A 27992-nucleotide genomic window follows, 5' to 3' on the forward strand; every position below is an offset into this window, starting at 1 on the left:
GAATACAATTATGAGATCTATGATAAGAAACTTCTCACAATTGTATACTATTTAGAAGAATAAGACTCTGAACTCTGAAGTGTCTCTGAATTTGAGATAATCACAGATTATAAGAATCTTAAATACTTTATAACTACTTATAAACTCACTGAATAATAGATATGATGATCTGAGTTTCTAAGCTACTTTCATTTTATAATACACTACTGCCTCAGCAGCCAGAACTCAATCACAGATGCACTCTTTTAATGAAAACAAGATATGCTGTCTGATGGGACAGACATGTACTGAATGAATTAAGAATATCAGCTCTTGAACTCAAAGATATTAGTTAATCATAATGAAATCACTCATGAAACTATACACACTGCTCTGATTAGAACACTTTCTCTTCAAACTGACACTGATATCTTCACTTCTTCTACACTGAATGAACTGTGACATACAGCAGCTCAGACTGACAAACTTCTTCAAACTCTCACTGACGCAGTATAATAAGAAGTATCTTAATTCTCTTCAGAATTACATATAAAGATCAATATCTCAGAATATTTAATAGATAATAGTAATACTCTGTAATTTTATGAATAACTCTGAGTTTCTCACTCTGAATTCTTATACATCTGAATAATGCAAGAGATGCATGATTCATATATAACTGATTATTCAGGTCATGAACAACTGTATTAAATAATCTTTTGAGAATTCTACTGATCTGAGATATTAAATAGTATCAGATGTTTTGTCTGAAATTGCAATCATTGTTCTTTCATTATTTTATAAAAGAATTATAGCAAAGACCTGCTCAAATCACTCAATATTTCTGATAGAATCTGATAAGATGTGATAATTAACTTTACTGTTAATCTCTCTTAGAGTAAGAACTGTAGAAATGTTCTAATTATTATAAATTAATTAAGTAAGAGTATAATATTGAAACTCTGTGATTAGATGAATACTGAATAAGTCACTGAAGCTTTTCTAAGAAGCTCATTCTATCAGATATATGAATTACTAAGATCTATAGTATTGAATCAGAGCTGTCAATTTGTAAGTACTCTCTGAACAAGAATCTGGCAAGTTCTTAAGATTATATACTATTTATCAACTATCTATCACTTTGAGACTGATAATGTATCAGAATAGATAATTCACACTGTAAAGAATTATTTTTATAAGTTCTGTAATTATTTATAAGATAATTGATATAATCTTCTTCTATACATAGAGATTACTATTAATAATTGAGATGTTATTTCAACAGATATAAACCTGTTCTTTCTTATATATAGTTATTATATGAAGATATTAAATATTCTAGAGATTATACAGTTCACACTGAATCTCTGCAGTTTGATTCAGATCATTAATAATATAGTAATGAAACTCTGAGATACTTATAATTGAGCAGAAGCCTTCATAGCAAGTGCTAAACAGAATTAAGAAGATTGAATTAATGTTCACTGAGATCTCACTAAACAATATAAGATAGAAGATCTGATATAATTGAATCTTAAGAATATACAAACTATATATTTCTCTCATACACTAGATTATCATCACATCAGATATAAAGTGATAGAAGTTCTAGATAGTTATAACTACTGTCTTAACATATTATTAGAAATTCATGATATTCTTTATATAAGCTTACTCTACTATACTGTCACTGATCTGTTCTCTTCTCAACTGACTTTCAACTGACAACTGTCAGAAATCATAGAAGAAGATAATGAGCTTGAGTAGAAGATTGAAAATATTCTTGATAAGAGATTATACAGCTGCAGCTGATAATATCTCATGAAATGAGTCAGCTATAATTAATCAATCTGAACTCTGAGTTCTACATTATTTAAAACAGCAGTTCTTGACTGATGAGAACTGCTTCTGAAAGAAGAAAGTTAATATAATGAGCTGCATCTGATCAATCATATAGACTATTTCATTACACTTTACAGATTTTAACTGCTTCATTCTCAAATGTATATACTCTGATTCTTGATTATTCTCAATCACTGATTCTTAGCTGCTATAAACACATACACTCTGATTCTCAGTCATTCTCAATCACTGATTCTCAGCTGTTATGAACACATATAGATTCTTTCACTCTGAAGTCTCACTGTGTACACTATTACATACATGTATAAATATTCACTCTGATTGCTGATTCTTATACTTTCTCTTTCTATTCTTCTCTAATATTTTTCTCTTTGTTATATAAGTTCTATATATTATATCAATCTATTCGGCGTAGGCCTCTTACAGTTCTGATGAGACTCACGTCAAGAAATGTATGAGATTAGATTAAATAGAATTCAATATAAAATTCATAGTTCTGTTAACCGGTCTAAATAAGATCAGTTAAATTGATAATGAAACTATTAAATATTCTAGTTCTAATTTCAAACACAGTCACACAGTCAGTCTAACACAAGATTTCAATTTTATTTAAGATTCTTACTACAGAGCTTTATTTCAGATTTTATAGTTTTAACTATTTCTGTTACTATTTTAAGTAAATATTTCAGAAGATTCTGTATACTTTCTGATTCAAACAGCAGAGAAAAGTGTTATTTATATTAATTAAAGATGATATTAATTTCAGAAAATTTTTCATTGATTATATAGTATTTTTTATTCTTGTTTTATAACTTGTGTTACTGTTATACAATTCTGATAATAATTATCTCTCTTGTTATTCTTCTGAATAAAGAGTAAATTTTTTCAAATTAGTATTTACTGTTTCTTTCTCTCTTATATCTCATTCTGTTTATATATATAGCATTCATCTGAGTGTAGAGTTTTTCTTAATAAGTAAAGCAGTATTAATTAGATACTTTTTCACTCACTAATCTTTTATACACTTTTATTCTGAGATGTTTAAAATCACTTTAATATTTATAACTACAAATTGCTTCATAGATAGAATTATTATATTTCTGAGAAACTTACACTTCTCATCAGTTTTTAAACATACTATCAGATATAATTCAAAAGTTGTCTGAGTTAGTGTAAGATTATAAATATACACTAACTTCTTAAATATTAGATAAAATAATTTATGAAGCTGCTAGGGATTTTTATATTTATAAACTGTGGCAGGCTGCGTCTGATCAATTATATAGACTATTTCATTACACTTCACAGATTTCAACCACTTCATTCTCAAACGCGTATACTTCAATTCTCAGCCATTCTCAATCACTGATCCTCAGCCGCCACGAATGCGTATGCTTCAATTCTCAGTCATTCTCAATCACTGATTCTCAGCTGCTATAAACGCATGTATATTCTTCTACTCTGAAGCTCTACTGTGTACATCATTACATACATGTATAAATATTCATCTTAATCACTGATTCTCACACTTTCTCTTTCTTTCCTTCTTTAACATTTTTATCTTTGTTAAATAAGACTTATCAATATAATATCAATCTATTCAGTATAGATCTCTTATACTATAAAAATATTCATCATCTTCTTATTAGAAAATAATTATTCACACATTATCTTCTCATTAGAAATGATTATTCATCAAGAGATATCTGAATATGTAATAATACATAAGAAATAGAGAAACAGTCAAACAGTTAAGCAGACACTAAGTTCTTAAATAGAAGCTTACTTATCAGTCACTCTGACTCTGTGACAAGATCTTATAAAGAGAATAAGATCTTATAAGAGAATATCAGTAAAAGATCTGAGAGTTCTGACACTCAGATATATGAGAATATAATTACACTTCTTCAGATTTCACAGATATTATATATTTAATAATTGATATAATCATATCTAATAATAATATAAAACTCTTGAATATAAGTATAGATATGACATTACAGTGATTCTGAGCAATGTTGAAATTATAATAATAATAAATAGCTAATATACATGCAACTCAATAACTTTAATATGAAGAGATTTAATAATTAACTCATGTAATTTTAACATCTACAGAATTGAATATAAAAGCACTGAAAGAATGCTTAGATACTCTCATATATTTCAATACTTTCAATCTCACTCTCTACTCATTATAGAGAATGAAAATGCTCATAAAACTGAGTGTAGCTGAAGATTTCATCAGTTCATTAATTAATTAAGATTAATATATCAATGAATGATTTAAGAATCACATGAAACAGAAGTTTCATTTATAAATAAAAGTATACAAATCAGTGTTATGAACATCTGATAATATTATCAAATATCTTAATATTCTGTTTCAAGACACTATCATACAATAGAAAGTATTAGATTGATTACAGAGTATCTGACAGAGAAACATTTTTCTTACAATATTTATCTCTGACTTTAACATCAAGATCTTAGAAGCAGGTGATCAATCTTGAGAGAATTGAATGAAGATTAGCATGCTTAAGAAGATATTAACTTTTGAACTCTTATAGACTCTTATAAGTATAAATGAAGACTTAACTTATGAAGACTTCTGCACACAGCTCTGAACATTAAATAATTATCTTATCAAGCTCAAGAGTATACAGAATAGTGACAGAAGATATTACACTGCAGTCACTTATACACTCACACTGAAGAATAATAATAATGCAGATATCATAAACTGAATAGATTCAAATATCTATATATAAGCAAGAGTTTTCACTGTTTAAACAGGCTTCTGAGTTTCTGAAATCACTCCTGAAGAAGTCACTGATTGATGTTAATATAAAGTATACATCAAATGTAACTGATTAGAACACATTGCTTTTAACTGCTAATTAATCTATGTATCTTCATATTCAAGAGAAAGATCAGTGTCTTCTCATTTGAAGAATGAATCAGTGTCTGTTCATATCAATCACATTATATTAGAGAAAGATTCAGAGAATAACTATAAAAATATCTCAGTGAAACAGAGAAAAGATTGACTTCTATTCAAATTTATAAACAGAAGCTTGAAGAGATTAGATGATAATAATTTGAAGAGAAGATAACAATGAATACAATTCTTATATCTACTATGATTGATAATATATATAATATGAAAGTTATGATAGACAGCAGTCTATATTACTATGCAATGATAAAATCTTCAGTTATAAGATATTATAATCTTCAGTGTATCTCTTTATCAAAATTCTGACTGCTTGCAGAATTTAATGATCTGAAAGATGTTTGTACTCATTATATAATAAAGCTGATCATAGATATGAGAGAACATTAATATAAAGATATCTATGTATATGAAGTTGATAATCTTGATTATAATCTTATATTAGAACTTATCTGACTATCTGAACAAGGCATCTTATTGAATGCTTAAAATAGAAGCTTGATATTCTCTAACAATGATAGAGTTCATAAAGATGATATTTATAAGATCATGAATCTGACACAGATCTCTGCTAACATGTATAAAATACTCTGAAAAAGAAGTCATCATTAAAATTACTGACAGAGTCACTGACAAGTTCACTGATAGTAGAATTATATATCAATCTATTCTATGAGTCTGACTAATATTAAAAAGACTCTAGAAAAGTTATTCTATGTTATAATAACAGATTCTTATATGAAAGTCTCTTAATAATATCATGAATATCTAGATGTCTTCTAATAAGATAATATTATAAATATATCTCTCTTATAAGGTTCTGAAGTGAATCACAGTATCAAGTTAGAGAAAAAGAATGATAAGAACTCTGAACTGTTATAAGACTCTCTTTATAACATGTTCTGAAATGAACTTCTTCTTCTTTGAAAGATACTTAATAATCTATTGAATAAAGAATTTATATATATTAATAACTCTTTCACTGCAGTCTCTATTCTCTTTGTAAAGAAATCAGATGAAGAACTCTGATTATATGTGAACTACTGAGATCTGAACAGATTGATAAAGAAAGATTAATATCTCTTATCTCTTATCAATGAAACTCTAGTATGAATCAGATAAGCTTAATAATTTATAAAACTAGATATTATCACTGCATTTCATAAGATTTGTATCACTGAAGAAGATGAATAATTTATAGCATTTCAATCATATTATGATCTCTTTAAATGAATAGTTACACTCTTTGAACTGACTAATACTCTCAGTATATTTCAGAAGTATATTAACTGAGTACTCTGAGATTTTCTTAATAAGTTTATATCTGCTTATCTAGATGATATTCTCATCTTCACTGATAGATTCAGAAAAGAATACTAAGAATATGTATGAAAGATATTACAATAGCTACAAGAATCAGAACTACTGATAGATATTAATAAGTATGATTTTAAAGTTAAGAGTACTAAGTATCTGAGTTTTATTATAGAAGCTGATAAGAGAATTTGAATAAATTCTGAGAAAGTCTCTGTCATTCTTAAATGAGAAGCTTCATGTACTGTGAAAGATGTATGAAGCTTTATCAGATTTACTAACTTCTATCAGTGATTTATATAAAACTTCTCAGATATTATGAGACTACTTACAGATTTTACTAAGAAAGACTCAGTATTTTAATAATTAACAGACACTGAAGCTGCATTTATACAGATAAAGAAGATGTTTATTAATATCTCTCTACTGATAACATTTGATTCTGATTATAAGACAGTTATTGAAGTTGATTTCTCTGACTATATAATAGAAGAAGCAATGTTATAATATAATGATGAAAATATTCTATAATTATATATTTTCATGTCTAAGAAACTGAGTTCTGCTGAATACAATTATGAGATCTATAATAAGAAACTTCTCATAATTATACACTATTTAGAAGAAAGAAACTCTGAACTCTGAAGTATCTCTGAATTTAAGATAGTTATAGATTATAAGAATCTCAAATACTTTATAACTATCTGTAAACTTACTGAATGACAGATGTAATAATCTGAGTTCTTAAGCTACTTTCATTTTATAATACACTACTGTTCTGACAGTCAGAACTCAATGACAGATGCTCTCTTATAATAAGAGCAGAATATATTATTCAATGTAACAGATACTTACTAAATGAACTAAGAGCACTAGCTCTTAAATCTGAAGATACTAGTTAATCAAGATAAAACAGCTTATAGCACTATATATACTTCTCTGATTAGAACTGTTACTGATATCTTAACTTCTTCTGAATCTATATTAGATGAGTCATAGCATATAGCAGCTTAAACTGATGAACTTCTTCAAGCAGTCACTGAAGCAGTATAATAAGAAGTATCTCAATTTCTCTCAGAATTATGTGTAAGAACTGACATCTCAGAATGTTTAATTAATAATAATAATACTCTATAATTTTGTGAATAACACTGAGTCTCTCACTCTGAACTCTTACATATCTGAATAATGTAAGAGATGCATGATTTGTATATAACTAATTATTCAGACTGTGAATAACTGTATAGAATAATCTTCTGAGAGTTCTATTAATCTAAGATATTAAACAGTATCAGATGCTTTATTTAAAACTGTAACTACTATTCTTCTATTATATTATAAAAGAATTGTAGAAAAGATCTATTGAAATCACTTAATATTTGTAATAGAATCTGATAAGATGTAGTAATTAACTTCACTATTAATCTATTTAAGAGTAAGAATTGTAGAAATATTCTGATTATTATAGATTAATTAAGTAAAGATATAATGTTAAAATCTTATAATAAGATAAATACTGAATAAGTCACTGAAGCTTTTCTACAGAGCCTGTTCTATCAGATGTATAAATTACTGAGATTTATAGTATCAGATCAGAGCTGTTAATTTATAAGTACTCTCTGAACTAGAATCTGTCAAGTTCTTAAGATTATATACTGTCTGTTAACTATCTATCACTCTGAGACTGATAATATATTAGAATGAATAATTCAGACTGTAAAGAATTATCTTTATAAGTTCTGTAATTACTTATAAGATGATTAATATAATCTTCTTCTACACACAGAGATTACTATCAACAGTTAAGATGCTGTTTTAATAGATATAAGTCTGTTCTTTCTTATATATGAATATTACATGAAAATGTTGAATCTTCTAGAGACTACACAGTTCACACTAAACTCTCACAGTCTGATTCAGATTACTAATAATATAGTAATAAAGCTCTGAGATATCTGTAATTGAGCAGAGGTCTTTATAATAACTGTGAAATAAGATTAAGAGAACTGAATTAATATTCACTGAGACTCTACAGAATAATATAAGATAGAAGATCTGATATAATTGAATCTTAAGAATATATGAATTACATGTTCATCTCATACACTAGATTATTATTATACTAGATATAAAGTGATAGAAGTTCTAGATAGTTATAACTACTGTCTTAACATATTATCAGAGATTTATAATATATTTTATACAAGCTTACTTCATCACACTGTCACTGATTTATTCTCTTCTCAGCTGATTTCTGACTGACAGTCATCAGACATCATAGAAGAAGATAATCAGCTTGAGTGAGAGATTGAGAATATTCTTAATAAGAGATTCTGTGACTGCAGCTGATAATATCTTGTGAAATGAGTTAACTATAATCAACTGATCTGAACTCTGAGTTCTGTGTTATCTGAAATAGTAGTTCTTGACTGATGAGAACTGCTTCTGAAAAGAGAAAGTTAATGTAGCAGGCTGTATCTGATCAATTATATAGACTATTCTGTTACACTTCACAGATTTCAATCACTTCATTCTTGAATACATATACTCTGATTCTCAGTCATTCTTGATCACTGATTCTCAGCTGTCATGAATATGTACACTCTGATTCTCAGTCATTCTTAATCATCAATTCTCAGCTGCTATAAACATGTGTATATTCTTTCACTCTGAAGCTTCACTGTGTATGTCATTACATACATGTATAAATATTCATCTTAATCACTGATTCTTGCACTTTCTCTTTCTTTCCTTCTTTAATGTTTTTATCTTTGTTAAATAAGATCTATTAATATAATACTGATCTATTCAGTGTAGGCTTCTTACATAAATATATTTAAAAGCAGTTATAATTAGACTGACTATGTGACTGTGTCTGAGACTAGAACTAGATTTTTTAATAGTCTTATTATCAATTCAACTGATCTTATTACACAGTTTTAACATTGAATAGTAGTTTCATACTGTTTCAGTGAGACTTACTGTCTACTCTTATCATATTTTTCAAATGAGATCATGATTTTCACTTCTTAATTTAAATTATTTTTATTGCTTTAAATGACTTTATATCTTATTTAAGTGTTATCAAAAAGTGTTACTTTTTAAAAAATTAAAAATAGTCTAAAAAAAACTTTAAAATGTTGAAAAATAGTAATTTTATACTAAGAATGAGACTAAATGAAATCAAATGAAATCACTTTCTTATTTTTTTCAAGTCATGATTTCATTTTAAGATCTGATATATTGCCACTTTACATGTTTTTTTAATAACTAGTCTCAGCAGAATTCATATCAAGAAATGTATGAGACTAGATTAAATAAGATTAAATGTGAAATTCATAATCTCAGTAGTCAGTCTAGTTATAATATTATTCAGTGACTGAACATTTCTTCTAGATTATACTTAAAAATAATCTTATTTAAAATTTTCTTTATAACTAGGTTAAATTTCTTATTATCTGAGTTTTCAAAAATAATTTTTTATAAGTTTATATTTTATAAAATTTCTTAAGTATTAATATTTTAATTTAATATAATAATTATTATTTAATCAACTATTTCTTGAATATTCTAAATAATTAAAATTATGAAATACAAATGAATACTGTGAAAAACTAATAGTATATAAAAAATAATAAATAAAAAATATATTTAGATATAAATAGAGTTAATCACTGAAGAAGAAAGAAGAAGAGAAGTATTCTCTCAGACTTCTTCAGTGCTAATTTACAGATATATATAATTCACTTAAATATAAATTTTAATATAGATTTAAATATACTAGAATTAAATCTTAGTTAATATCTAATTTTATAAAATAAGTAATATAAGTAATATCAGAACATTAAACAGATTACTATTTATATAGAGAAAGATGACAATAATGAAGATTTACACTGTTAAAAGATTAATATTCACTTTCTATACATCTCTGACAGACTGATACTGTTTGGAGAAAATTGCTGAACAGGCTTTAATCAATCATCATTTTTCCAAGTTTGTGCATTTATTTGTGTCACTGTGATAACAGTTCTTTCTTTCTTTTTTCCCTTTGTCATTTGTATTTGAAAAATAATAAATAAATAAATAATAATACTAATTCCTGAATGGTACGAAGACACCGTTACACAGTAACGAAAAGCTGGAGTAAATTACAGCGACCTATTCTTCAGGGGAAAACTCCCTAGTCGCGCGGCAGACGGTTTTGACAACCGGGCTTATCCACTGCTAGGATCTTGGAAGGTCTGCCTGTGGCTTCGACCGGCTTGGCCCAATTTTGGAGTCGAATTGTGGCCTGGGGCATCGCGTGGCTCAAGTCTTGTGCAGGCCGGCCTCGCACTTTCCTGGCACTTGCATCATGGATCAGATCTCTGACTGGCTGCTGCGTCCCAGAGCTGCGGTTGAGGCTGAAAGCCGCGCGACTGGGCGGCAGGGATCTCTGGCCAGTCAGAGCCTCGCCTTGCCACGCCAACCCCGTTGGGTTTTCAGAAGCCAGTCAAATGCCCGTGACGGAAAACCGTTTTTATTCCCGTCAACCACTCACTCGTTTGATTGAGGGCGGGCAGTTTGATTGTGCTGCAGCGTTGGTTACCCACCTGACCTGACACGTCGATGATGGCCACCACGGATTTTTCATGGGAACAAAGAAAACATGGAAGCGAGAGCCACAGACGGCCTTTAGGCTACCATTGAAAGGGTGTGAAGCTTTACGGAGTAGAGGGATTGGCTTTAGAGCGACTGGATTGTTGAGAAGTTTTGACCACTTTGGCCTATCATCTATCCGTTCCTGCAAGTGAACGCGCTTATTCTAAAGTTTGCATCGCATCTGATCCCTACCGCCGTCGTCCTTCCAATGGTTTTCCCAGGCAGATATATTTTCGGATTTCTATCCCGTCTGGCGGTTCAGCAGGAATAATAATGAACACAGATGGTCATTACTGGTACCCGTTAAAATCGCTCCATGTGACCCCCTACCCGGAAGCCAATTCAATGTTACTTTGCTTGTTCTGTTAACCAAACTGGGCTTCCGCTACTAAGAACATTAGCATTTTATAGGGCCCAAGCTTGGGTCGGGTCGTAAGGCATCGACAACACAATAAAACGAAAGACAGCAAAACAAATAAAAATGACACTGATCAACCATTGGCGAGGCTGCTCTCTTTTCTGCGACAATGAGAGCAGATCGTACGACGCATGCCAAGCCCTACATTCTTTCAGAAGGTCGTCGCCGCTCGAAGGGAGAGAACTGATAAAACAACGTAGGCCGCAAACTCCTTGCTAGCTAACCTGTCTTTCAATCACACCAAAAGCCAAAGCTCGACACCGTCTGGCGACGTGTGATGGCCGGAGGGCGGTGTAGATTCCCAGATCTCACGGTTAAACACAGACATCCATTCTCTTGCCAACGGACATTTCCCAAAAGCTCAAAAGGTTAGAAACCCCAGGTCCCCTCCCGTGGAGAGTTTGGCCATGCGTTGAAGTTTGTCGATCCTGTAATTGCCGGCGCTTAGACTATCAATTATTTTCCATATTTTACAGTACTTTCGGTTGGACAATCAATATCATGGGATTCAATACAGTCCGGGTAGGTAAGAATAAGAATACCCCCACACTTCAGGGTCATGATAACTCTTTGAATTTGAAGGAAACCAAACAAACCTTTCTTTTTGAATTTGGCTCCTCCTCCTGGCCCCTCACTATTAAACCCTTGGTGCGGCCAGGGTCTAGTGTAACACTGTCTCTGATTGCACACGCTGGATCTTCCATCACCTCGTCAAATTTCTCAGAGTCACGGTTCCTTCGCCAAAAACATTGTTAATCTTAGGACTGCTTGTCCTGCCTCTTGGCATGGACACAGATGAAGCCCTAGACTGTGTTGGACGGGATGAAGCGATAAATAGCAGAACGCCACAAAAAAGCGGCGTCGACATGTTCAGGACAAAGGATCCCGAGAGAGTGAAAATTGGAAATCTTCATCCCGTCTCTATTCTGATGCCAGGCTACAGGTAGGATCCATTTACGTATGCATCGTCGTAGGGCCTTCATGCGACGTCTGCGAGAGCGTCATGTGCCTTGCTGGTACAGGACATGCTGAAGCAACTGCGCTCCGGACCTGTCTCCTGCTTTTATCGTTTCCAGAACGCTTTTTGTTATAATTCCATGTTCTGCCTTCTCGACATTTGTACTGCATGTGGCCTTGCTCTTTGCTCATCCTCTCGGATAGATTTCCGCAGCAAAAAGCTTTGTTCGTTTTGCCTTTTATAGGCGTACATCGCCATCCTATGAGACTACGGCGAGCACACAACGGATAAGGCTCACGCCTTTAGTCCTGCAAATTCTAACCATGCAAACATGCCTACCACCGCCACATTCCATTTTACATGCGACAACGATCTCTAAACGACATCGACTTAGTTTCCGTTTCATTTCACTGGTCGAAACAAAACCGTCATGGCCTGGTGTTCCATCACATTTTATGGCGGAAAATAAAATAAATCCGGCAAATGTCATTCCCTTAACGATGTTCTCTTTCGCCCTCCGTGATTCCGCTTTCGTTCTACATCAGGATATTTCCCTGATCTACATGTTCTCAGTGGCATTTTTCCAGTGGTGAATTTCCTGGCTTGATGCCCACATTGGTACAATATCCTAAACAGCCCTTCGCAAATTGCAGATAGAGTGCACCACCTACGGATTACTGCAAAATCAATTCTGGATAGCGGGGGCACAAGAGAATATGAGATGAATATCTGCGGATACCCGGGAGCTTCCATCCCGCCATCCATGGGTGCTAGATTATTAGCACGCTGCCCTTGTCCCTTCGCGACTTGGCAACAGAGGGCGAACTCCTCCCATGAAGGGGAACAGCTGAACAGGTCAAGTGGGTTAACTTTCTCTCGCCGTCGATGTGGAACCGACACCGACTCTCGACTTAGTCAGTTAGCGGCCCCGCCAGCGATAAACTAAAATGGACCCATCACACTGCCTTTCCAGAAAGGGCTCCACACGAAATCAACATGCAAGGCTATTTTAGAAACGCGGTAAATTTGGGGCGAGCTTTTTGCGGCATGCGTCGAAGCTTGAACCCTTAAATTCCCGAAAAATAATAAAGGGGAGCAGGATCGGAACGGACGCCGCCGATGAGCCCTTCGTATTATTTCTACCTAAAGTGAAGATCAGTATAATGCTGCAGGATATACTATATTTATCCCATCTAGCAGCCAGGAGTTGAGGAAGCTTGAACTTTGAGCAAGCATATATGTGCGTAAAATAATGTTCCGTTAGCTCACATGCACTGTACCTCTCCTATCCATCACCAACAGTCGAATTCCGCCCTTGGACAGGGAAATTTGATGCCAAGTTGAATGTCAGGCACGTTTGGTTACAGTTAGGTAGGAATAGCGCAAGGTCTCTAGATTCCTGTCCAACCCCAATCGTATTTAGATTGGTCGTGGCGCTTGGTTCCTGATCTGCTTCTGACTGTTGAAGATACAGAACACGCATTTGCAACGCCGGGAATCGTATAAATCTGTGATTACGTTAGAGTAAGGTACCCACATCCGGAGCTGCAGCATTTCGCCACCAGCAAGTGGGAGATAGGGGATATATACTTTTGCGCCTAGTAATGTACAGATGTGCTCCTGTACATACAAACTGCCCGGTGACCACAGCAGAACCAATACACGCTGTTCGATTTCTCCTTGGCTGCCTTCTTGCAGATCATGGTGTGCTGGTTTCTGGTTATCGGGATAGGCTTATTATAAATTTTCTTTATTCCATTTTTACCTTTGCGGTAAGTCCAGCGTGTCTCGACCCGAGGGGGGAGTGCAAAAGTCACCAAAGCAACGATAATAATAACTTATATCTCGTGTTCGGGGCACGGAATTGTCAGCGCCATACTATACTATTATATTCGTCTCGTCTCGTCGTGAACTGGATGCTGAACACAATAATAATGTGTCCAGAGGAGTGCAAATTATGTTTTAAAATAGATGACCGCGCCACGAGTTACCACTGCAGCGCACCCAAACCCAAACAAGCATAAAAATAAATAAAATACAGCATCAACTTCCTGCACGTCGTTATTTTACGACCCGAAAATAGTCGACAGGGAAGGATTTTGGCGTCTAACTGGAGGCCTTCAACCCCATATTTCCGCCGTCTTCAAATGGCTCACTCGCCCTTGCCGGACTCTGCAGGGTTGCATCATTTGCATTCCATTCTAATCCATGTGAGCCCGGCGCAGAACATGTCCCACTTGGCAGACTAAATAAGGCGAAGACCGCGCCTGTAGGCTGGAGGCTGTAGTCTGTATGTAATTTAAAAAATCGAACCCATCCTTTATCTTACTTGCACAAAAACCAGTGTTTTCAAACCCTTGTCTATTTTTTCAATACGCCGCGGCGCGTTTGATCCCCGTTTTGCAGCAGTTCGGAGCCTCATACAAGGCCCTTTTTGCATTAGCCAACCAAAATCCCCCCCAACTCGCCAACTTCGCTGGACGCTTTGCCGCGCCTGATTGGTTTGTGGGATCGATCTCTTTGGCCCTCTTGCTGAGACTTGCGGAAACTTCAGGTTCCAGCCAAAGCCGCTGTTCGTCGCTTTCGTCCGATTCTCTCCTCCCCCCCCCCCCCCCGGGACGACACCAATAATACCTTCTGTGACGTGGGGTTCTGCAGAAACACGTTCGAGTCATTTCTGGGACGGTGGCAACTGAATGGCTTGGCTTTTCAAAATTAGCAGCAGCAGCTCAGAAGGCGTAGTTATCAGCAGCGGCCTGAAGCTGCTCTTCTTTCCGCTAGCGGTTTGCGGCCGCCCTCCTGTCAGCTTGCAATCGTTGCAGAAACCTGCAGGTTTGGAGTGGGCCATGAATCCATGACGGGGAGAGCAGAGGAGGGGTGTGGCGGGAAAGGGGGGAGTGGCACTGCTCTGTGGGGTGGAGATTAAAAAAAAGGAAGCAGAAGGTGTGGTTTTTTCCTTACGTATATAAAATACCTGCATGATTATCCGCTCGTTAACTAAATAAATAATATGCGAATATTACAGCGGCAGATGTATCAAGTAAGGTGATGATTACCGTCGCATTGGGACTTTGTTTCCCTACATTATTCTTACGCTGGCTGCTAGCTCTTGATTTACCCAGTCCAACAGCCCAGTTAACAAGGACCGATGGCTTTCTCTATTGCTGTTTAGGGTTTATGAAGAGCAGAAAAAGCCGCCTGGGCTGGGCTCCATGCATATTATTACGGGTATTAAGCACTGAAAGAAGCGCAGGCGGGACGAATGATGATAATTTATTCATATAATAAAACAGTGCCGCGCCCTCCCTCCGACTCCTCCACTGTGGACGAAAACGAGGCGTCTCACTCTCTTATCCTCTATTTCCTTTTTAATTATTTTAACCTGCTTAAGGCCGCCTCTACATTAAATTTCAGCAGAGACTATAAATATAATCGAATCCCGCTTCGCTGGCTAGTACTGACGCTTCTTTTTTGTTTTTTTATCCTGAGACGATAGTATAGATCGGCCCCCATCTCGTCCTAGCCCAACTATCCTGACTTCTCCACAAGGATATCCAGCAAGAATACGACAATAGCAAAGTCCCAGGACATGGCCTGTTCCATATAAAAAGAAATACACTCCAGCTTCTCGAATAAACTCTAAAATTTGTTCACTTTATTCCACCCTGTTCTTCGTCTTGTCTGGCTTCTCGAGGGAGCTCGATATCGACTTCGTACAGTATATACTGGAACTTCCCACTGGGCTCACTACCTATTCATCCCTCATCCCTCGGGTTTGCTCCAATTCCAACTTATCAGCCTGGTCAACCCCAAGGATTACGCCTTTGCCGGGAGCAAAGCTTCCCGCATTCCCCTTCGATTCTGGGCTGATCTCGTGGACGATACTTTTCTCTCCTTTTCAACAGGCATCACGTCAGTGCAATGAAAGTAGCCGTACCAAAGCAAAGCAACCTCCGACTACATTTATCCTCCTCTTTAAATTTATAAGGATATAACCGCACTTAAGTGCTCCATCTCTTGCGGACGTCAAAGCAAGTGAGGAACTTGACTCCTCTTTTCTTGCACGCAGCGACCAACGAACCTGCTATAGACAGTTTCCTTCAGGGGGCGAGGAGAGAGACAATATGGAATACAGCCAACGACGAGCCCTATACCCTCCTCAACCAGCAAATGATTCACAAACCTCTCGAATATCCATTGGTGCTCTGCTAAATCCACCCCGGCATACCTCTGACTCCACTTCCATCCCTCCAACTTCTCCCCGCCACTATCAGCAACATCAACACCAACACCATCATCAAAACTACTCAGACCTTCCCTATCGTCAATCACATTACCACCCAGCTCAGAATCACACCAGTAACCATCAATCCATAGAAGGCCATACAGGATATTCAGATCTCCACCAGACCCCACGCTCCTCTTCCGCACACTCTTCTCCAGGCCTCTACCCGAGAGAACGCTTCCCATCCGTTTCAAGTAGCTCGTCTGCGATTGTCGAAAGACGCCGTGCGCCACGGCCCAAATACGATGAAGAAGAAATGTATTTCATCTGGTACCATCGCGTTGATCTACGCCAGGAGTGGAAGGAGGTCCGTGAGAGCTTTAACGCCCAGTTTCCCAATCGCCAGCGGAAAGGGTTCCAGGGCATTCAGTGTAAATACTACAGATTCATAAAAGAGAAGAACTGTCCGACGCTCCGAGAACAGCGTCGCAGACGCAGCGGCGGCAACGGCGGCGGGAGCGGCGAGAATGGCAGTGAAAACGTGAGCAGTGGTAGTGACGGGAATTCCAGGAGTGATTTCAATGAGGATTTACCGCAATACGGGGTTATCAAGTGGACGGGAGTCAGGTTTCCGTGGATGAGGGAATGGCATGGTTCTCAGTGAAGTTGTTAAACATACCTTTTTTAAACGATTATGATCCATCCCTTTGCTTATCGTGGCAATTATATACCCTGGACATTCTGTTTCCAGTTATAACGAGCCAGTTCCATTATTATTCTACGACTCTTTTGTTTCCTGGAGCCTTTCGATCCCACCGTCGCATATTCCATCGCCGGGCCGGACAAGTAGAATTCGGCGGCTCGGAACATCTTCGGCTTCTCCACCTACCATTCTGTTCTGTGCCTGAACCGCCAACATCGCCATATCCAGCATTACGATTCTCTCGCATTTACACAAAGATTTCTTTTGGTTTGGTTTTCTCTACTTACCGGAGTTAAAAAAGGAATTGCTTGGGCCTGGCGGCAGGATGTAACCGGGGTGAATCGTCCCATGTGCAGCGAGCGAATTTAGACAGGGGCAACTTCAGGCTATCTACTTATAAATCATCGGCGGCCTGGGGAATGGGGGTGTCTGTCATGTTCTCGCGCACTTTTTTGTTTTAGTCTTTGTTTTGTTTGTTTTGGTTCCCTGAGATGGCTCGGCGCTCTTGTTTTTATCTCTATACTCTTTTTAGTCCCCTTCATTTCACTCTTGTTGTCTTATATTATGATTTTCTACGCCTCTATTATTTACTCGTTCCATTGGGTTTTCCGTTTTATATGTATAAAGATATCTGCTCCAGCATCTAGCATTGCATTTTAGCACCACCGATATTTATATATTATTTTTTTGCTTCCGAGTCCTGTCCCATCGGCATATAACTACATCCCTTCACTCCTACGCCCTCCTCTTTCTTCTAAGTGCCGAATAATTCCCTCCATCGGCCCACGGACAGATTCCACAAAATGTCCCCGGCCTTCTTGCTTCGCGCGCTCAAGGGATTCTGCCGACTCCTCACTGAGTCCTCACTTAGCCCCCGCTAAACTCAACACGGAATTTTGAGATCCCATACCTGACCCACTTCTAGTTTAGCTCTCGTTTTCCAGCTATCTCGAGCGGCTGACGGACCCCACCTAACGCCCACTTTTGCTCTCTCTCCACTCCGCACCGCCTGTCTCACAGGAGGCCAGATTTCCCTCGCTTCGGACGCTCGCGGCTCCGTGTGAAGAGAGAAGATTAACCCCCAGCTTCCGCCTGTCCATTCCACACGCCATTCTACAGTAGGAGCGCTGACGTGATCGGGGCCGGTCGCTTTAGACCCCGTTGTGTGGAAGCCAACGGAATATCCCCTCAGTTTTCCTCAGGCGTGTGCTATTGCTTGCTTCCTAGAGGCTATGAGGCGTTTTTTTTTCTTCATAATGATGTAGTTAAGTTAACTAATCTTCATCTCGAATCTTTTTGTTGGTTGAAGACCCACAATTCTGAGCACTCCCTCTAAAATACACCTCACCCATATTACACACACTCTGTCAACCCCCCACTCAACCCTCTTTTATCTTAGTGTAGAAGGATAGATTAGAGAGCTCATAATTAGAATTAGAATTAGAATAAACAAGAAAGAGTTAGAGTCTTTGAAAAATATGAAAAATCAATATTATGGGGGTGCAGAGATGATGATGTGCTGAATATGTCCAGTGCACAACAACTTGATTGCGACGAACAATGCTGATTTAGTAAGATCTTAATACCATATCCCATGCATCACCTCACTACCATTTTCCCATCCATGACTAAATTAATTTTCCTTCTTATATATACTAGCACGATGAACAACACATTGTTTTGGTTTCTCAAATCTAAGACGCTCTAGCTCACCACTACCTACTCCCTTGCCGGTGACGTGCATTAACCACCGCCCTCCTAGGCCAGATCGTTGCCTATATATAGCAGCAAATCTGTTGTATGGGGGAAATAGAATATGCTCATTCGCAGCTGAGTGGCAATACTTGGAAAGTAATGTACATGTACATCCAAACTGCATTGGCAAGGCTACTGACAGTGACCCTAGTCAAATGATTCACGCCTTGTGGTCAAACCTCCTGGATCTGATTTCTTATCCCTGGCTGGGGGTTTGTAAGGCCTCAAATGGGATATGCGTGAAGGAGTCAAGAAGGATCTACATGCTTGGTGGCCCTGGAGAAAGATGACGAAAGGGCTCGGCATAAATATATGGACGATTATTACTATTATTATTATTATTATTCCTTTTATTCTCCTATTTCAGTCAGAGACTATGCAGGAGACTCCCCCCACAGCATCTTAGTCTGAGGGCAGAATGTATTTCCAACCACTCATCTGGCTACCTCCACTGAGGTGTATGCAGATCTCAAGCAGTCTTTTACTCTAATTACATGATTTTTGTGTGTACATCATCGGTCAGGGGAAATCCTCCAAGACTCCAAAATATAGACGATATTGCGGATGAACCTGATTTGGCCATTAATCACCAACTGACTCGCCGCACATAATCTTAACATGGTACTACATAGGTGAAGATTCCAAGCAGGTATGTACAGGCAATTTTCCAGTACCAATTACTACTACAACACTGTCTGTCATTCATTCAACCTCTACGAGAGGGGCTCTTGTAACCTCAAAACTATATATATGTAAACCTTCTTACCAAAGGTCATCTATAAGTCTGTATATATTAAAAATCCAGCAGAAAATCCAGATGGTTCACTCGTCACGTCCTAATACAGCCAATCGCCTACCCTCTCTGCATAGCCCCGAATATATATCACAAAGCGCTCTATATTATCGTGCCCAAAATACCCTCAACTGAAACAATCGTCATTAACCACGCGTCCACGTATTTGGTGGGGGGAATGGGCAAGTTTTATCGTCCCTTGATAAAGGCTACAGGATTACCATAGGTTGCCAAACCAACTTTGAATTCCCCGAAAACGGCTGAGAAGCACGTTCAGCTCCCTTCAGCTACTATTATACTTTATTATACTCTGCTTCCGGAATAAAAATAGAAATTACAGATATGACAGAAGGATAGGGAGGGGAGAGGGGGAGAATCCTCTGCCGTCTCTGTTGTATTTGATATAAATATATTTAGATATATGTATAGAGTATTTGCACGGAATACATGTATATGGACGTCATAACAGACCTAGATACAAATTAACTTGCAAAAGATCCCAGACCCGTGCACACACATGGAATTTCTTTCGAATTTCTTTCTTTTCTTTTCTTTTCTTTTTCTTTTTTTCTTTCTTTCTTTTTTTTTTTTTTTCTTTTTTTTTTTTTCTTTTTTTTTTTTTTTTTTTTTTTCTTTCTTTTTTTTTTTTTTTTTGGAAACTTCCAGCATTGCGCCAAAGGCAAACTTACACTGAGACATTGTAGGGTGTATCTATCCCAGTAGGAGTAAGAGAAAGCTTAGACCACAAAAGCAGGCCCCCATCTGCTAATATTGTTTTAACCTGCTATTCAAGAAAAGTCCACACACATGTTATTCTATTCCTGCAGTGGCTCTTCAACACGAGGCTAGATAGAATGCAAAAGTCCGAGGCCGAGGGTGATATCACACTGAGTAGAAAAAATAAGTCAGACCTATCTCCATACCTCAGTTGGCTTCTCGACTCGATCCCCCTGTTATCTTACATATACATACAATCCATGCACGATTAAAAAAAAAAAAAAAAAAGAAAGAAAAAAATCATGTAACCGTTGTGGCCCCCTCGTCCCCTTCTCCCCCGGAGGGTATAACACTAACCTAGGACAACTAGCATCCCAAATCCTAATAAGCCAGTTTAGCGACATGTAAACGTTAGAAAGACGTCTCCAATTTCATTTCACGTTGTGGCGATGTTTTGAAGTTATGTAAAGCTAGCCGTATACGTGCTAAGTTGGCGCGAGACGGATTTCCAACCAACTACGTAATCCGTCTAGTAATCATCATCGGAGTCGCCGCCATGGGAAACACCACATCCATACTCATAATTCTCATAGTCTGGATCAAACTCTTCATCGTCAGACGCATTGTGGCGATAATTTCTGTAAGCCGCATTGGTGTCATCAAATTCGTCATCGAAGTCTAGGTCCTCATCGGGGTATTCATTTGCTGGGTTATCTTCAGCTATAACAGGAATAAATGTCAGCAACCACCAGAAACTAACGCCTGGGTACCGTACGAGTGGCAAGGAGGAAGATAGTTGAATGAAAAGGCAAATGAAAACAGCAAGGTAGGTGAGGACAAGGAGGAATATTTCAATTAGAGAGCGTAAAAAAGTAAAGTACCATTAGAATCTTCATCTTCCGAATCCCACCCTTTCCCTTCCTCGTCGGATTCTGCAAAGGCTTCCCAGAAGTGAATATCTTCTTCCGTAATCACTACCACACCAATATCTTTCGGCGCAATTCCATGTTCACTAGCCCACTCGCCGTTAAGAAGATGGGCAGTGTTTGGATCAGCAGCGACTTCCGCAACGGGGCGCCTAATAAATTCATCGTAAACATAGCTCTCGTCATTGTCATCCTCACTATCAAGGTCGCTAGCTGTTTCAAACGTCGCAATCTGTTTCTTTGGTGGGATGAAGTTGCTGTCCCTAACGTCTACCTCATCGTGCTGACGTGGTAGCTCAACCATTGAAGCATCCGTAGATAGGGCAGCATCTATGAGGTGCTTCACATCACCAGAATCACCTGCTCCGTCAAAACCTGTACGTGATGTCCCTAACGAATCATCGCTCACTTTCGGAAGCCGCGGTCGATGTGTAAGAACGTGTTTGTTCGGGGAGATTCCAACGAACCGACCTGGCCTTCGTGGAGGAGTTCGTGGAGGAGCCTTAGGAGAAAATCCAGACATTTCGGAGTCAGCAGTTATTTCATGGGCAAATTCTGCCAGCTCCGTAGCAAGCTGATCAGAGTCATGGTCCCATAAGCTTGGATCTTCGTGCATGGACTGAGCACTTTTCATTCTTTGCTCCTTTTCTCGAGCTTGCTGCGCTCGATCGAAATATCGGGATGCTTTAGATTCTGCCCTCCATCGCTTCTCGGCATCGTTGACAACATGACGCTTTCTTGGAGTAGCAGGAGTGGTTGATATCTCGGCCGTAACAGCTGACTTGGTAATGCCCTTCGGGGCTGTAGGTGACGCTCCCGGAGCATCACCACTGACTTTAACTTCCCCTATCTTGGCTGCTAGGTCATCAAGTACAATCGACGCCCTCACATCATCTACTTGATGAGGTCGCTTTTCGATGACCACTGCCCGGCTCATTACCCGATTACCTCTATTCTTTTGGATGCCTCCCGAGACCTTATGTAGAAGCTTTCGGGAGGGACTTGTAAAATCGCCACTAGGAACGATTATATGAAACCGACGTAGAGCAGAGGAAGGGGAGCTTATAACCGAAGAAGACCCGGAGCGATTTTTCACTGGAGTAACAGAGCATTTAGCAGCATGCGAGGTTCGCAAGGCCGATGATGACGATGCGGACGGAGGGGTAAGGCCTTTCCCTAATAAGCCTTCCTTCTTTGACATAATTGGCTTGTTTTGGAACTCTGATCTAGGAACCGTCGCTCGCACAAGCGGTACCCCAAGTCTGATATTAGACGTACTCACTGACCTGGGGCCCGTGATAGACTCCCCAGGGGAAAGTGTGGGTGATGCGTCGACACCGGCCTTGGCTCTAACACCGCCATCAGGCGTTCGCACGACACGCTGAAAGCAGAAGTCCGTGTACCGCCTTTTGGGCTGATGTATCTGAGATTGAATATCTATCGATCAGTGAGTCAGAAGGGGAGAGTCCTGGGCAAAAAATAAAAGAAAAGAAAAACGAAAAAAGGCCGGTAAACGCGGAGTAAAAACATTAGAACCCAACAGCAGAAGCCTGCCTTTCAAGATACCGATTTGAAACTTGAGTGCTTCATAAATGGTAAAACAAGAACACCAGAATTTCGAATACATGCGGCCTGAAAAGCTAGAAATGGATATCTAGCCATTCATCCAGAGCAGCAATATACGCCTGGCAAGCCACGTTCAAAATTGCATTCAAAACAAGAGGGTTATATAAAAAGGAAAAGCACCCACACAAAGTTTCAACCGGCTCCTCCTCTCTCCTCCGCTTGATTCGAATATGTTCCGGCGGCAACGACATGTTTATCACTTTACGTTTCTTTCCTATATAAAAAGGACGGAAAATATTGCGCCCTCCCCCTTGATCTCCGTCACAAAGTAGCTTGCCTCGCTCCCCCAATATCCTTACGCTGTGTATATGATACGACTTTACCTGCGCAGCGTTAAAAGGGCAGACACAGACAGCGTTTGTCACGAAGGATCGAATAGGTCAAACCACAAAAGTAACAAAGTCCTCGTCAAGTTAATGCGGGTTCCTGATAATAAAAGGGTTGAAGTTTAGCCGTGTGGAAACATAGCTTCCGTTGAGTTCTATTTTTGATGTTGACGTTATTGTTCTGCGGCAAGAATGAGAGATAAAGCCTAAAGCTTGGAAGGGCTAGTCGTTCCGGTGCATCACATGATATAAAACCTTAAACTTCAGGTCATAGCGAGACCTTTTTATTGAATCATAATTAACCCTGTTTTGTATTTCTTCCTATCGGTAACTGTATATAAGAATATTTTAATAGTAAGGGGAAGACTAGAGGGTATCACAGGTTATGCCCCCTGTCAAGCAATCCATTCCAATTTCAACGAGCACTCTTTTAAGCAGCATATGACCAACGAAACAATTGCGCTTTGTCAACCGTTACAGCCTTTTTCTGCTGATTTGAAATCTTTATCTCTTCTATAAATTCCTCTCATCTTCCATGTATTAACTAACCTGCACGTAGGGGGCAAACGGAACCAAAAGGGAGAAAATAAAATAACTACAACCAAAAACCAGTTCATATACGTGGTGGTTGTGATAATGATGATGACGATGACGACGATGATAGCAATGCAGATGCAGCATAGTCCAAAGCAGAAAAAAGTGGGGGGAAACGGAGGTATTAAATAAATTCTCGAATACGGCATCGTAAAATAGAATAATGGTAGATAAAAAAAACAAAAAGCAAAACAGAGCAACATAGATAAGATGAGATAGGTTTAGAACTAGCATAACGAGAAAAGGGAAAGAAAACAAGGGCAGATAAACAAAGCTAGAAAGAGAGGCATGCAAAATGAAGGTTTCAAATGAAGTTTCATGAAATCCAAAAAAAAAAAAAAAAAAAAAAAGATAGTAATAAGGCAACCATATGGTCTAGGATGGGTGTACCTTGTGCTCAAACCCTCGTCTTCAGCTTTTTCGCTTCCTCGGATTAAAGTGCTGGTGAATCGATTAGCAACCGGGAGGGCCGCGTGTCAAATAAGCCGCAAGAAAAAATTAAATTAAAAATGAACAAGACACGCCGGCCTTTGGGCGCATCATGGGGGAATGAAGGCTAGGTAAGGTTCGCGAAAATTAAGTCAAAATTTAAACAACATAATTATAAACCAATACAAGAATAGGAAGGTGAAAAGAAAAAGTAGGGTAGTCAAATAAGTAAATGAGATACAAAAATAAAAACCTGAAATGAAGCCAAAAAAGGTTAAAACAAGGGCATGAAATCGAAACGATTAAAAGTTCAGGACGAGTTGCGGAATGGCTCATTTCGCCCCAAGCTCTTCTTCAACCCAGCCAGGGAGAGACCCTTCGTTAGGGATAGACAACCCAAATCCGTTGTGGTTCAGCCCACCGAGACCGCCGCCAAAGCCTGAGAAGCTCCCCTGAGCTTGGTGATGAGCTATTCCACCGCGGGTTTGGTGCGGTTGGCTTGAACCCTGACCGAAAGCCTCTTGCGAGAAAGATGGGAGGCTGACAGCGCGAGAATGTTGTGATCGCGGGACATTCAGGGAATTACCGCTAGTGGCGTGGTGTGTCGACGTTGGTGTACCAGCTGAAACATTCAGAAATCCGTGAGTGGATCCTTTGGACTGATGCATTGAGTTTCCATTTGACAGGTCATTTGATCCTGCGCCGTTATAGAGGGTGGCTTGTTGATGGGCGAGTGCTTGCTGTTGTTGCTGCTGAAGGGTTGCCAAAGCAATGGGGTCATTCATACGGTTCTCTTGCTCCTGCGCCTGTTGCTGAGAAAGTTGGTTCAGATATAGTGTCAGGGGATTGTTGCTTCCAGCATTCAAGATGGCAGACGGGGTTGGGGCAAGTGGGATTTGCCGGCCATGTCCATTTTGGGAATGTGACCTTGTGGATCCTGGTGCAGGGGATAGCGCTGGCCTCGTTGGGCTTGATTGTGATCCGTTTTGTTGTAAGTTCCCGTTCAAAGTAGGGGAGGACTGATGGCCATCACCTCTGTTCTGGCCATTACTGTTGATCTGGCGGGGAGGGTTCCCGCAACGATCCTTTCCAAAATTGATTTTGAAACGCTTGTATTCCTCCCGGCTGCGCATTGCCTCAATCGCCTTGATGGCATTGGCAATGTTGGTAAAGTTGACGAAAGCACAACTCTTCTCACGCAAGGCATTGACCAATTCGATTTCACCATACGAAGAGAAATCTTGGCGAAGGCGTTCTTCGGTCCAGGTTTCATCCAGGTTGCCGATATACACATTGCGCGATGCCCCGCCACTAACTGCCAACGCGATGGCAGGTGGAAGAGCGCCGGAATGTTTGCCCCAACCAATCTTAAGTCTCCTGTTATGGATCATCAAACCCTGTAAGTTGCTAAGAGCATAGAAGGAGGCGGCAGATGTCGGGTCAATAAACGTGACGAAACAAATGTGTTTGTCAGGAATGTAGCGGATGTGGTGCAACAGGCCGCCTCGTACGACATTGCAAATCTCCTCAATCGTCGTTTCAGGGTGGATATTTCCCAAGTAAACGGTTCGGTTTCCCAGATTGTTTACACCACCAGCGGAGGTGGCAACAGCGGCCGCTGCAACAGATTGCTGGGCCAATGCATTTGAGATCAGATCACGATCAGCTGAGTTGAGAATGTGAGCATATCCTGGAGCGATGCCGAGATACTGGGCAGCATTCTGCTGCTGGGTCTTGGAAACATAGGCGCAGCGGTCCTTCCCATAGTAGACACGTTTTGGCGCTTGCCACTTCGTCTCTTGGGGTAGCTGGGTAACAGCCTTAATCGCATTGCTGATGGACAAGAAATGCACAAATCCAATCGACTTCTCTTTGACAATCTTGATCGTATCGATTGGCCCAAATTTACCCAGATCTTCCCGCAACTCCTCCTCAGTAACATCCTCCGCGAGATTCCCTAGGTAAACGTTTCTCGAGGCTCCGGATTGCTGGACCGCCAATGCCACGGATGTTGGTACCTGTGATGGCTTACCCCAGCCGATTTTGATATCATTTCCCTTAATAGCAAGTTTCTTCAAAATCGCATCGGAGTGAAAGTGAGTGGCTGAACTGCTTTCCAAGAACGAGATAAAAGCACAGTTCTTATCCGGAAGCAACCGAACTGACTCGATCTGGCCACTACGAACATGGCCTAGGATCTCCTCTGCCGATGTTTCGGGAGGAAGGTTTCCCAGATAAACGGTCCGGCTTGTTCCCGAGATAATCCCTGGTCCCTGGAGAGTGACATTCGCGGCACCAAAAGCTGCATTGGCAAATCCAGGGAAAGAACCAACTGGAGACTGAGGGCCAGCCATGAGCTGAGAGGCATTGAATCCATCTGGTGACATCAGGCTTTGGTACAGCTGCGGTGAGAGAGCGTTCTGGTGAGCCTGAGTAGGGCTGCCCATCTGGTTCTGGTTCTGGTTGTGTCCTGACCCATTGGCCTGGGGGAAACCTTGGAATCCAGTGAACTGGGGAGAAGTGAAGGCAGACGGCGTGCCAGGCTGGAATGGGCTTCCAAGAAGAAGCTGAGATGGGAGGAGCGGGGTGAAGTTCATATCAAAGGCGGCCGTTCCTGGGGCAGTCACCTCCGCAGGGTTTTGTCCATTCATACCGGTATTGATGGAAGGGATATTGGCTCTACGAGAGTTGCGATCGCCAAATCCCATGTTGTTTGAGGTGTAAGCTCCGTGAGAGAAGCCAGTGGCGTCAGCATTCATAGTAGGAAGTTTAGAACCTGGCTGCTGCATTGTAGAATTTGGTGATAAGACGGAATTATGGTCGAGTACGATCCAGGACGGTATTATATTGATCGTGTTTGATAGGATCACAGAGAGAAAATATCAGCGGTTCCAGTTATATGACACTGCTGGGTTCAGTTGCAGGAGATTGTAATTAAAAGAGGGTATGTAGTAAATGCAGCCGCTTATGGAATTCGACGGGGGAAACGAAGAGATTTGTGTGGGAAAAAAGCTAGGTAGAGACACAATATTAGTTAAACTGAAGAACAAATCCATGTTATGGGCATGGAACGATGGGAGGAAGTTGGCAGGTGAAGTCAATGTAAAGCCGGAGAGGGGGAGAGGGGGGGGGGCGTGAATGCGGTTGGCATTTCACTGACACCATCCTCATGCTATTTGAAATGAGATACAGGATCCATCCGGGATGGGCTCGTTTGGGGGCTGTTGTTCCTTACATAGATCCAGAATACAAAACCACGTTTCCGTTTTGCTAGGTTTATGGGCGGGAATCTCGTCCAAGACAAAGAATCGGCAGAGCAGCGGATATCCTCCAAAACGGACTGGGTATGGTATGGTGATTTGGAAGGGCGAGATTAACACGATATCGCGAAAGGTGAAACAAATTCCGGTCAAAAAACAAAAACAATGAATATATATAAGGATAAGAAGGGGGTATGGTATTATAGGAAGTGAGCCAAAAAAAAAAAAAAAAAAAAAAAAAAAAAAAAAAAAAGCGAATAGAATAAGAAAAAGAAGAGGGCTAAACGAATGTCGAGAAACGAGAGTGGGTAAAATGAACGAGAGTCGAAGCGATGCCGAAGCACCGATATAATGATAAAAACAAGTAATTAACAATGTAGAGACAGGTGGATGATAGAAGAAGATGAAGAAGAAGAGAAGGCGGAGAGAGGATGGGGCATGAAGAGACGAACGAGCGAGAAGAGGAGGGAGAGGAAGAGGAAGATGAAGTTGGAGATGAGCAGGCG

The 27992-nt window shown here is 39.2% G+C and overlaps 4 protein-coding genes across 5 annotated transcripts; 1 reads left to right on the forward strand and 3 right to left on the reverse strand.

The window, feature by feature from the left end:
* Positions 1-10295: 10295 nt before the first annotated feature.
* BDCG_00076 (uncharacterized protein) lies at positions 10296-13881 on the reverse strand (the record flags this gene model as incomplete). Its single annotated transcript, XM_045415584.1, has 5 exons — positions 13723-13881; positions 13402-13640; positions 11771-13275; positions 10656-11602; positions 10296-10550 (listed from the first exon to the last, which is right to left on the reverse strand). The coding sequence occupies exons 4-5, from the start codon at positions 10746-10748 to the stop codon at positions 10296-10298; spliced, it is 348 nt and encodes a 115-aa protein (XP_045271504.1). The 5' UTR covers positions 10749-11602; positions 11771-13275; positions 13402-13640; positions 13723-13881.
* On the forward strand, positions 10665-19987 carry BDCG_00079. 2 transcript variants are annotated; one of them, XM_045415585.1, is made up of 7 exons: positions 10665-11052; positions 11168-13503; positions 13607-13904; positions 14004-15075; positions 15158-18911; positions 18967-19464; positions 19624-19987. In XM_045415585.1, exon 5 carries the CDS (start codon positions 16257-16259, stop codon positions 17019-17021), a length of 765 nt encoding a protein of 254 aa, XP_045271505.1. In that variant the 5' UTR covers positions 10665-11052; positions 11168-13503; positions 13607-13904; positions 14004-15075; positions 15158-16256; the 3' UTR covers positions 17022-18911; positions 18967-19464; positions 19624-19987. The 2 variants fall into 2 exon arrangements, with proteins under 2 accessions (XP_045271505.1, XP_045279009.1); XM_045415586.1 differs by lacking the exons at positions 10665-11052; positions 11168-13503 and having other exon boundaries at positions 13881-15075; positions 15158-18631; positions 18760-18911; positions 18967-19834.
* Positions 19988-20183: 196 nt separating this feature from the next.
* On the reverse strand, positions 20184-23376 carry BDCG_00081 (uncharacterized protein). The gene is made up of 3 exons (XM_045415587.1): positions 23002-23376; positions 21207-22688; positions 20184-21045 (listed from the first exon to the last, which is right to left on the reverse strand). The coding sequence occupies exons 1-3, from the start codon at positions 23066-23068 to the stop codon at positions 20855-20857; spliced, it is 1740 nt and encodes a 579-aa protein (XP_045271506.1). The 5' UTR covers positions 23069-23376; the 3' UTR covers positions 20184-20854.
* A 767-nt stretch (positions 23377-24143) lies between these two features.
* Positions 24144-27986, reverse strand: BDCG_00082 (differentiation regulator). The gene is made up of 2 exons (XM_045415588.1): positions 27462-27986; positions 24144-27238 (listed from the first exon to the last, which is right to left on the reverse strand). Exon 2 carries the CDS (start codon positions 27013-27015, stop codon positions 24559-24561), a length of 2457 nt encoding a protein of 818 aa, XP_045271507.1. The 5' UTR covers positions 27016-27238; positions 27462-27986; the 3' UTR covers positions 24144-24558.
* Between the last annotated feature and the right edge of the window lie 6 nt (positions 27987-27992).

Source organism: Blastomyces dermatitidis (assembly GCF_000003525.1).
Source record: "Blastomyces dermatitidis ER-3 genomic scaffold supercont1.1, whole genome shotgun sequence".
NCBI classification, from domain to species: domain Eukaryota; kingdom Fungi; phylum Ascomycota; class Eurotiomycetes; order Onygenales; family Ajellomycetaceae; genus Blastomyces; species Blastomyces dermatitidis.

What these genes read in the sequence shown, in the direction of transcription:
- BDCG_00079 (XM_045415585.1), top strand. Translation starts at nt 16,257, where the DNA reads ATGGAATACAGCCAACGACGAGCCCTATACCCTCCTCAACCAGCAAAT.
- BDCG_00081 (XM_045415587.1), bottom strand. Translation starts at nt 23,068, where the DNA reads ATGTCGTTGCCGCCGGAACATATTCGAATCAAGCGGAGGAGAGAGGAG. An exon ending in GGAGCCGGTTGAAACTTTGT is followed by an intron (nt 22,689 to 23,001) that starts GTGGGTGCTTTT and finishes ACTGATCGATAG; the next exon opens with ATATTCAATCTCAGATACAT. An exon ending in GGAAGATGAAGATTCTAATG is followed by an intron (nt 21,046 to 21,206) that starts GTACTTTACTTT and finishes TTCCTGTTATAG; the next exon opens with CTGAAGATAACCCAGCAAAT.
- BDCG_00082 (XM_045415588.1), bottom strand. Translation starts at nt 27,015, where the DNA reads ATGCAGCAGCCAGGTTCTAAACTTCCTACTATGAATGCTGACGCCACT.